The 11,486-nt window shown below is 36.8% G+C and overlaps 1 protein-coding gene across 1 annotated transcript in view; it reads left to right on the top strand.

Moving 5' to 3' along the window:
* The window catches only part of GRAMD2B (GRAM domain containing 2B), a 38,118-nt gene extending 30,220 nt beyond the window's left edge, over window positions 1–7,898 (top strand). Inside the window, exons 12-14 of the mRNA XM_007425633.4 lie at window positions 185–289; window positions 3,806–3,899; window positions 5,853–7,898. Of these exons, the coding sequence (XP_007425695.1) occupies window positions 185–289; window positions 3,806–3,899; window positions 5,853–5,894 (241 nt within the window). The 3' untranslated portion in view covers window positions 5,895–7,898. The remainder of the gene's footprint in view (window positions 1–184; window positions 290–3,805; window positions 3,900–5,852) is intronic.
* Window positions 7,899–11,486: the final 3,588 nt, after the last annotated feature.

Here is an 11,486-nt window from a genome sequence, read left to right on the forward strand (position 1 = left end):
GAGCTGAGCAGTCTAAAGTTAAAGCACATCAGCGCAGGATTTGACAAAGCCCTACTAACATTATCTGGCTAATTTAGTGTAACAGGAGCTTTGATGTTGAAATAGGTTTCTTGATGAGTTCTTCTTATGTAGGCAGTCACTTGTTTATGTTTGTGTTTCTTTCTCTTCCACATCTCTCTTGCAGTGTTTTTATCCTCATTTGTTCTACATTCTATATGCGATATAAAGTTCATATTTTGGAAGAGCAACTTGTATCCGTGGCTTCTATTGTGGATCCACATATGAATGAGTAAGATTGCATTTTGTTGGAATGTTGTGTTCTTTGTATTCTTTTCTACTGAGTATTCTTCACTATCCTTCCTGGAGGTACTTTTATCAGCACTCTCTCTATGTTATTTCATATTATAGAAACTCTTTCCCCCCCCCTCCTTTTTTTTTTCAAATAAACTTAAAAACAAGAAGGATAATGTGGACTAACTCAGAATCAGACTAGTCCAACATCCTCTTCTCACAGTGGCCAAATATAAGCACGGCATGAGAACTTGAGAAATACACTGCTTGTGATTCTACAGGTCAGTCATCATGACTAATAAGTTTTCTAAGAAATCTTTGGAGAGAGACTTTATCAAAAGTCTGAAAGTCCAAGCATGTAATATCTAACTGATCAACCATATTGACTTTCTTATGTCATTCTGACCTTTTCTGGTGCTTATTCTTTAACAAGGCTTGCTCTTTCAGATGCTCGATGCTTATTTTATTTTATTTTATTTTATTTATTTTTTTGACTTATTTAGCTACCCATCTCACATATGTGACTCTGGGCAGCCTACAATGAAATAGATAAAACAAATAAAATACATAATAGTCAGTCACTCATGCCCTAGTCATCTCCCGTATAGATTATTGCAATGCGCTTACATGGGGCTACCTTTGAAGAGTACCCAGAAGCTACAGCTGGTTCAAAATGGTTTCTAGCCTGATGCCTTAACCACTGCACCAAACTGGCTCTCTTAGATTGTATCATATTGATGATTATATCATACTGATGATACTTGACCCCAAATTGGCAGATGACCTCACCCAGCAGTTTCATGTAGTTGTTAAACAGAAGGGGAGAGAAAGTCAAATCCTGCAGCACCCCACAAGTAAGGGGCCATGGGTGTAATCTCTCCCCACTTGTCAACACCAATTGAAACTGGACACAGAGAATGGAGGAGAACCACTGTAAAATGGTCACTCCCACCACCAATCCCTGAAGCCATTCCAAAAGGATACTGTGATCCACAGTATTGAAAGCCACAGAGAGATCACTTGGATGGATACACAACCCCCATCCTGGGTCCACCATATGTCATCAGCAAGCTTTACTAATGCTGTCTCCATATTAAGCCTGGCCTGAAACCTTAAATTGATCCATATAATCTGCTTCCTCTAGGGTCTAAAAAAGGAAGGTGGGAGACTGGACAGTAATTGTCCAGGACCATTGGGGCCAGAGATGACTTCCTGAAGAGAGGGCATACCACAGCCTTCAAGGCTGACGGGACCATCCCCTCACTTCAAGAAGTGGCATCACTGCATGGACCAAACCACAGGTCACCTCCCATGCAGCTTTAACCATCCAGGAGGAACCTGGATCTCACAAGCAGGTGGTTGAGCTTACAGACTGAGGAACCGTCTCCACTTCCTCAGGAGTCAAAGAATCAACTTGTTCCATATAACCCTATAAGACTTTGCTTCAAGGAGTTCAACTGGGCCTGTCCTGTCAGAACCCAACTCTGAGCAGATATAAGTGACTTTATCTGCCAGACAGCAAGAATATGTTTCACAGCAGCCCTGCAGATGGTTCTACAGCCTGTCCCTCCCCAGAAGGGACAAGGTTGCCTTAAACAGCTACCAGCAGACACAATAAGAGCAGAGAAATAACAGCATTTCACCACCCTTATCACCACACTGTAATCCCTAATATAGATTCTTGCTCAGATTCTTTCTACAAACATTTATTACTATAGAGGTCAAGGAATCAGTTCACAGAATAGGAAACAACAGCTGTTCTTTGTCCAAGCTGTTATTAAAGCTCTTTAATGGTGTTGCTAGATTTTTATTTGCTGTTGCTCCTATGCCTTTAATAAGAGATTTTCCCACAAAAATTTAGCAGGTGGATACTTTTTTTAGCATGGAGACAAAGTGATGGAAATGCTCTTTGCTGAATTTCTGCAAAAAAGTCTGCTACTGGAATTATAGGACCGTTAAAATGTCTTAGAAATACTAAATTCTGTGAAGAATCTAGTTGTACCCTGATTGTGCAGACCCTTATATGGTTTTAGTGTAATGCTAACAAACCCTATGCAAAAAAAAAAAAAAACCCAGATCACAATAACCAAAGTAAATGTATGTTAAATTGCCATTTTCTTCAGGCTGCCATTTTCATGCAACAGCTTCAGTGTGCTTATAAATGAATATTCACATTCTTATAAATGGCACCTTCAGGCAATCATTTTCAGGCTATATGCTTAACAGCCCTGGCATATTCCTAAAAATATAAGTTTAAACCTTTATTACAGTGACAGACTAAAATACAATGGAACAACTGTATAGAACCCATAATTTACAATAAAAACCACTATTAGTAGGAGACCTTAATGTCCACCATAAGTACCAGCATACTCTAATCAGTCTTTAAATTGGTGCCTAGAGTAATAAGTAGAGAGCAAAACTTAGCAATGGACTGTGATGTTTAGGTCTTGGTTATCCAAAAGATAACTAGCATAGAATTTACAGAATATCCAGGAATATTGGCTTCTTAAAATTATCTTTCTAAAAGATACAGTAAAGCACAGTATATGCTAGAGTTTCAGTGGCATCTCAGACAGAAAGGCAGGTTCTGTTGTTATAGAGGATGTTCTTGAATCTGCCTTTTACTACTTGTGAAGAAAGAATATTAAATTGGGTGAGTGTAAACATTCTGTGATATTTAGAGAGAGTTTGCTGCTCAAAGTACTTTGCTGATTTAGAACTAGAGTCAAGGTTGCCATCCACAATATTTGTGAGGCAGATACCAAATTCTGTCCAATTGTTAACATCTGTCATTCTTTGGTTTGGTACAGTCTTTGCTTACTTATAGCCAGTTCTTTCAACAATCTTACCTTTCCAAGGGGATATAAAAGTGACAGTGAGTATCAAGGGACTGAGACCCTGTAAAAGTCATCTTTAGGCAGCAATCTAAGCTATTAATCTATGGTCTGATCTTTGCTTGAGTAAAGCAACTTCTGTATGAAGGACCACGCTGAAGATCCAGCTGGGTACCTGAAACAATTTTCTCAAAAATTTGGACTTGATTATGTGCTGTCAAGTCAACATTGATTCTTAGCAACCTCATAGATAGATTTTCTCCATGACGATCTTTCTCTAATCTGTTCTTTCAGGTCTTCCAACAGTGGTTATTTTAACTTACAAAGGGTAAATAGAAGTGGAACAAGGATACATCCTTGTTTAATTCCTTTCCTAGTGAACTATTCCTGAGACAGATCTACTTAGTTTGTATGAATTGGCCCTAACCTTTTCTCTTCTGCAAGTGAGCCTATATCATGGTTGCCTTCAAGAATACGTCAAGATCAAAACAAATATTATGACATTGCTGGTAGAGGTCTTATATCATGAAGTTGCTATTCTCAGTGTAAATCAGGGTAAAGGAATAAATTTGCCTTTTCAGTTGTGTACCTGTTTATTCTCATTATTTAGATTTTTAATTTATTCCATTTGTAATTATCTGCTGTCTCATTTTCTCTACCCATATTCTCTGTTTCAGACATCCAATACAAGGTGGCTTGGGATATAATCTAAAATTTAATGTTGACGGTCTGTATGCAGAGCTAGCAGCTAATCTTATCAAACTAGAAAAGGTAACTGGAGAGAATTGCTAGACTACAGAAAGTAATTATAAAGCCCTGGAAAAATTGTGGGGAATATGCATGAACATAGAGATGGAGCTCAGATTTATTGGGGTTAGGTATCTTTCAAATGGATAAGTACAAAAGAGGGCAGAGCACTGACATCTTTCATAGTTATGTAAAAGATATTTTGATAGGGGTGGCTTGCATGAAAAGCCACACAATGAAGAATGCTACTAAAATTTGTACTGCCCTGATGCATTCTACCTCTTCGTCTGCCATGATAACTATCCATGCTGGAAATCTACCTGTAAAAATGTAGGAGAACATTTGTCATGCATTTGGGTTACAGAATTTAACATCATACCCCCCCACAACCCCCTTTTTTTCCAGTGGTTCAGTGGCCTGCTTTATGTAAATTTGCTTTATGTGATGTTTTCGGAATGTAACCTTAGCTTAAAGTGAGGGAATTCTGTATAAACAATCAATTCATTTCTACAGAGCAAACTAGGTGCCTATTTTCTGCCCTTCTTTACTTTTGTTTCCAAGCAATCTTGCCATTCCATTGGACAAGCCTTGCTCAGGACTCTTTGCTGTTGAACACAGTTTGTCTAGTTGTCTGTTTTATGCAGATAGTATCTGTTCTGGTACATTTTGTAGCTGCTAAAGTTAGTGGACAATTGAATGATGTTTAAAATCAGGAAGGTCCTGATTATTTGGATAAATTAAACCACAACCCTGTACCCAATTTCCAGGATACAAGTATTACTGAATTCAGTGAAATTTACTTTTGAGTAGATATGTATGGAATAATGCTAGTAATCCCTCCAGTGTGATTATTTACTTCGTTCGTTCGTTCATTCATTCATTCATTCATTCATTCAAATGGTTAGATTTTCCTCGGCAAAGATAGTTTTATTCTGCAGATAGTTTGCTTCTTTTCCTGTATTCAAGAAATTGTGGAAGTTAAATGATAGCCCAGTTCCCATGGAAACCGTGATTTGATAGCTTTTTTTAAAATCAAACACTTAAAAGAGCAATGAACCTGTAATGTGTTTTTACTAGACACAATAGAAAGCTCGTCCCAAGTTTTATAATTAAAGAGTAGGTTGTTTTGACACTTTTTACCTGACTACCAGTGTTATTAAAAGAAAAAAGCAATAGTGTATTTAGAACTGAATACCAAAATTTAAGAACATTTTCTAGAAGATTCTCCTCCTCCCCAACTGTCCCAATTAGGGAAATCTCCCCACAAAAAAATTTAATTCTTTTAGATTATGTCTGTCCCCATATACCAATAAAATTCTGATCCCAGAAACAGTAACTCTTCTTCACAGGCTTTTGAAAATATCCAGTTAAAGCATTTTAGGCCTCTTCAGTTAATCTACTGTTCAGGTCAGCTCATACATAGTCTTACTTGCATAATGTCCCTTCAGCTGCTGCAGACTCATATGAGCATCTACTGTCAACCTGACAAGCCAATGATACGATTCATAGCATTCTTTGTAATGATGAAGTCACTTTTTTTCCAAATGTTGCAATAAGACACCTTCTTCATAGGCTGAAAACACACATTGTACTAAGTCCTAGTTTATTTTCATCGTGGCTTGTTGAACATGGCAAGGTTCACACATAACACTAAGTGATAACTCCTGGTTTACAAACTAAGTCAATGTGTCATGATGAAGGAAAACAAACAAGTCACTTTATGATGCGTGAACCAGGTTAATGCATTTCCTAGAGACAGGTAAGGACTATTGGTTTAAATCGCTTTTGTAGAATTAATAGGCTAGACATATCAATAATTTAAAAAATGTAATCAGTCTTATGAATTTACCTGGACTGAGTCACAGTGAAAGAAAGTTCTCCAGTCTAGGTATGATGCCCATTGAACAGTTCATCTCTTGTCCCTGTAGCAGCTAGTTTTATCTGTATAATGTTTCTGTATTTCTTTTTCTTTCCAAGATACAAAGCAATTTACAAAAGCTACTTGAAGACAGTAAGTGAACTGCCTGTTGCCTTTGGATTACTTCATTCGCACCTCCTTTTTTCTCAAGATAAGCAATTCTAAAGATAACATTGGGCTTAGCCAACCAGGTTATGTGTACTTAAGCTCAATCCAAAATTGCTTCACAGCTCTTGTACTTGTGCAATAGCATGTGTTTTCTCAGAGGACAATCTGTCTTTGCTGTCTACACTGGTATATGATGGATAACTGAGAGGATCGATCTCATACATTATTATTATATTGCTTAAATCTACTGTAATTCCATTCTGTTCTATTTTGTTCCTTTTAGACTTAAGTTGGTATGAGTAATATACAATTTGCTGTGAACCATGCCTGGAAAGCTTTACAGCTTGTATATGCTTGTATCTGAAAGTATAGTACACTCTAGTTTCTTCAGGTTTTTTCTTTTTTCCTTCCCAGACAGGTAGGAAAGTCTTCATATATCCAGCATGGCATTAGCTGGACTCTATAAGCTTAATTTTGTGAATTAGTTAGCGTTTTGCTTTGATCAAGTTCTTTCTGGTTGGAGCCATCATATTCCTACAGAGTTGCCAAACGAAATCTGTTCTGCATGCTAAACTGCAGTTACATATATTAGGAAATTGAAGCTTTTCCTGTTTGGCACAGGATCGTGTATGCACACATGCACGTACACTTACACCCAGAAAACCCTCAGTTGCTAAAGCTTTCTGTCATGTCCAGTTACAATTAAAGCAGATCAGAAGGCTTTTACAATGAAGGTTTGACAATCCTAATTCCATAGAGTTGGCCCAGATCATGTTAATAACACACTGAGTCATGTGAAATACATCAGACCTTTTGTGCGTGGGTGTGCGCGCGTGCCTTTGAGTCAGTGTTGACTCCTGGCAACTGCCTGGACTAGTCCCTGCAGTTTTCTTGGCAAGATTTCAGAAGTGGTTTGCCATTGCCTGCTTCCTAGGGCTGAGAGAGAGGGACTGGCCCAAGGTCACCCAGCTGGCTTTGTACCCATATATGGTAGGACTGGAACTCATGGTCTCCCGGCTTCTGGCCCAATTCCTTAACCACTATACTGAACTGGCTGTCTTTAGATTTTAGTTAGACATTATTGTAGAGTTATATTGGTCTCAGTGGGTCAGTAATATAGTCAGTTTGGATAAGTTATAGCCCTAATTTCTCCTGGAGCTTAAATGTAACAGCAATATTTAGCCCAATAAATGGCCTCAGATAGGCTATTTAATACAGGTATTTAGGTGGCCTGAAATCTATGCATTCCTATTCCCATTATGCAGTTGATATATTATGTTTTTAGATAAAACAGCATAGTCATCTGCAAAACTAAAGTGGAAGGTCAGATCTTAATGTAGATTCCATTTTAGGAATCTGTGGATTGCTTCCAACCAGACCAATTGATAAACTTGTAAATTTGACATTGTTGTTCAGTCGTTAAGTCGTGTCCGACTCTTCATGACCCCATGAACCATATTGCGCCAGGCCTTCCTGTCCTTCACTGCCTCCCTGAGTTTGCTCAGTTTTATGCTCAAAATTTGACATACTTTAAGTTAATTATAATCCCAGGTTATTTGGCTTTTTATTTTATCGAAGACTTTATTTTTCCCTTTATTTTAGGTATATATCTTACTGAATTTAGGTATTACAAGCTGTCATATTTCCATTAGAATTTTCATTTCATTCATTATTTTGCAAAGATGGCTAATTCATGAGTTCAGCATCTCAAAACAAGTGATGATATAATGTGCAATACTAGTCCATAACATTTTAATATAAAGCCATGATTTTTCCATTAGAATATCCATAACTTGTCTTCTGCTATATAAGAGAAGTGTCTTACTGGTGATTTGATTCTTTTTACCTCTCAGATGAGTTAGATCATATTAATGTTATTTAAAATATACTATATCTGTAAAAAAACAACAACATTCTGTTTATACAGCAGAGATGTTAATTGTATCATTTCTATGAAATGTAATTTATATATTTAAAATAAACTATTTCTGAATGTACAGTGTATGCATATTTTTTTTTAAGTGTACCTTGATCAGAGGACAGTTTTGTATAGTGAGGTTCAAAGGACCAGTTTCAATACAGCAAAGGGAAGAACTGTGGAACAAGTTTATAAAATTTACTCCAAGCTATGGTTGGAGACAGAACTGATATAAAATGTTTTACAGATGGTATACAACTCCATCAATAATTGCCAAAATAGACAAATCATACAGCAATAAATGTGGGAAATGCCATAAAACAAAAGGAACATTTTACCATGTCTGGTGGGTGTGCAAAAAAACTTCAAACATATTGGAAAGATATACATAGTACTATCTATAAAATTTTGGGGATCAAATTTGAAATGAAACCACTATTTCTTTTATTAGGTATAATTCCAGAACCCATCAAAAATATATACCATAATTTATTAAGATACATGTTCATGACTATGAGGATAAACTTTGCACAAAGAAAGGAGAAGTCAGAAATTAAATATTTACCTATATTATTTTCGGGGGTGGTTTTTTTTTTTTTAACATTTATAAACAATAATATAGTGAAGATTTTGGCATTAAACTCAAAAATTTATACTTTTTGATATAAAAATAACAGTATACTCTGCTTGGAACCCTTACTAATGTCATATTGGGTAATAATTGCACAACTTCAGTAATTATCTGTTTATTCATAGATAGTATTTTTTTTTTAATTATACCTTTGTTTTAAATAAGATAAAAGGATTATTAAAGGTACTACTGATGTACTTTTTTAAAAGAAGGAAATGAATATATCTCTCTGTATATACAACATCATTGTTAAATAAAGTTTTTTTAATGGAAAAAAAAGAGAAAAAATGTGTAGTGGGGCTAGACAACTCCTATTCTGTACTATAGCCTCTCCCTCCAGATTCCTTGCCATTGGCCATGCTGGCTGAAACTCATGTGAACTTATTACACTCAGTTACCTAAACTTAACTGTAGGCCGTTCGTACAACCCTAATATTGTGCCAAGGTAAGATATTTAGGCAAGAAGCTATCAGGACTCTTATTTTCAATACTAAGAAATTGGGTCTTTGTGACCAAAGAGAAGCAGTCAACACCCATGAGGGGACCATCAGCAAGCCAAAAGAAATCTCTGGGTGAATATGTCAAGCATGCTCTGTCTGTGGAAAGCTGTTCAACTGGTGGGGGTGGAGGGGAGAAATTAGGAATTGAATAGAATATCTTGAGCATGAACACACAGTTATGGGATTCTACTTTCAAGATTTCCATGTAAGTCAAATCTAATTGGTAAAATATTTCTTTAACCTGAGTTTTATGCCTCTTGGCTTGTGTTGAGAAACCATGTTGCAGCTACAGCATATTCCATTCCTATCCAAGTGTGTGTCCATATTGTTGCAGCCACAGATTTGTGAAATTTGGACTGGAAGCAAAAGGTGGATATTTTGAGAGACTAGGGATAGACTGTTCATTGACCACCCCTCAACAGGTAGTCCTCATTTAGCAACTGGCTCAGATAGCGACCGTTCACAGGTATGATGGTGATGGAAAAGTAACTTTGCAACCAATGCTTGCATTTACAATATCTCTCTCAGTCACATGGTTTGCTTAGTGACTATTTCACTAGAACCAACTACAGTCACTAAATGAGGACTACCTGTATTTCTTTGCACTGCAACCTATGCCAGTGTTGTCATCTTCAAAGTCAGTGGCCCAATAGCTAGGAGTCTATGCGCAACCTAGAATGAAAAATATCCATTTAATAACATCATAAAATACATGAGACTTTGAATGGGACCTCTTCCATGTGTGGAACCAGGGACAATTGCAATGGGTGCCATGACTATCCCTTGTAAAAAAAAAAAAATGATTAGAACATTAAGACTTGCATTATTAAAAAAAAAAAAAAAGTTTAACTGTCAGACTAGCTTTGATTTTACCTAGCCATGCTTGGTAAAATCTCAGAAGCTTGAACCATACCTGCTAAACAATTTCCAATAGCTTGAAATGTTCTTCATTTTGTTCCCTATATCCAGCCAAAGCAGAATAAAGATGGGCCAAACAGAGCCAAGTTTTGCTTAATCTGTGTATTTGTGCCAGAGTTGAACTTTTCTTGGCATATTGAGATTTTTATAAATGTTGAATCATGGAAGCATGATATAAGTAGAGTAGAGAATGATGAAGAGCTTTTTCCATCTTAGCAACACAATATGCCTTTCACTTGACTGGGCTTTATCAGGCTGATACAAGTTGACCAGCCAGCCCTTCCATTCTTTGCAGATTTCCAGTATACCCATTAGCCATTCATAAGCAAACAAAAGGTCTGGGAGTAGATCATTCCCTTTGTCCTACATGGCAGGATTCCAGTAAGGCTAAATGGAAGCAAACAGATTAGGTAAGACTTGTACACTGTCACTATCATTATCCATTTAACTTACAGGTGTTGCATGTTGAAGAATTGCAGGGCTTTAGCAGATGCAGACACACCCTCCAATAAGCCTTCTTCATCCTAAGAGCTGGCAGGTGATTTATACCATAAGTCTTGAGGTTCCCAGTCAGCATTAGCTATTGATTATTCTTCATGAAATACTCCCTGGTGAAGATACAGCTTTACCACACATCCTTGCAACCACCATATTGACTCTTCATTACCTACCAAACACTGCCTCATGTTCTATTCAGTATTCTCACTGTTCATAACCAGTTAGATGCACCTTAACTACCACAGACTTTTCATGTGAACCTGAAACCGAGATTCCAATACTAGGTTTGTCTGCTTAGGTTAATATACAGGAATGTTTTGTTACACCCATGGAAACTATTTCAGTAATTGACCTCAAATATATTTTTAGTTCAAGCACTTACAGTTGCTCAGCTTCATACTGATCTTTATTATTTTAATTTATAACCTACCTTTCTGCCTCTTATACATTCAGGGAAGCAGCCAAATTTACTTTATTGGTTACAAACAACTTTATTGGTTACAACATTTTGAGTCCAAGTTGCACTAAGGCAAGTGGTAGATTGTTAATGCAAAAAATATCACTGAATCTCATAATGTGAAATTATTCTGTGGAACATTTATGTGGAATTCATATAAATGCAAATATATGCTCCTTAAAAGGAATGCTGACCCCATAGTTACTTTATAGTGTCTAGACTCCGTCATCCTCTGCATGTCAAATTATTATCTCTTTACATAAACTATTTCAGAGTCTTATCAGGAAAATTAGATACAGATATATTTACTCTAGCCTTTCCCTGGAGAAAAGAAATATAGTCTCCAAACAGCCATGCTAGTTTGTGATAGCAAAGATTTTGATGATTACTGAGGACCAAAGTACTTGTGACTATTTTTTGAATAACTATGGAATCATTGACAGTGGTCAATATGAGGGTTGACCAGGATTATATACATGAGCTTCCCTGTATCCCAGAAGGAGAAAAATACCACTGAGTTTTTATGGCAGTGTTTCTCAATCTTGGGAATTTTAAGATGTGTGGACTTGAACTCCCAGAATTCCTTAGCCAGCCATGCTGGCTAGGGAATTCTGGGAGTTGAAGTCCACACATCTTAAAGTTCCCAAGGCTGAGAAACACTGT

Source organism: Python bivittatus, unplaced genomic scaffold (assembly GCF_059951505.1).
Source record: "Python bivittatus isolate LINGU-HERP-01145 unplaced genomic scaffold, Pbiv_v1 ctg000850_np1212, whole genome shotgun sequence".
NCBI classification, from domain to species: Eukaryota; Metazoa; Chordata; class Lepidosauria; order Squamata; family Pythonidae; genus Python; species Python bivittatus.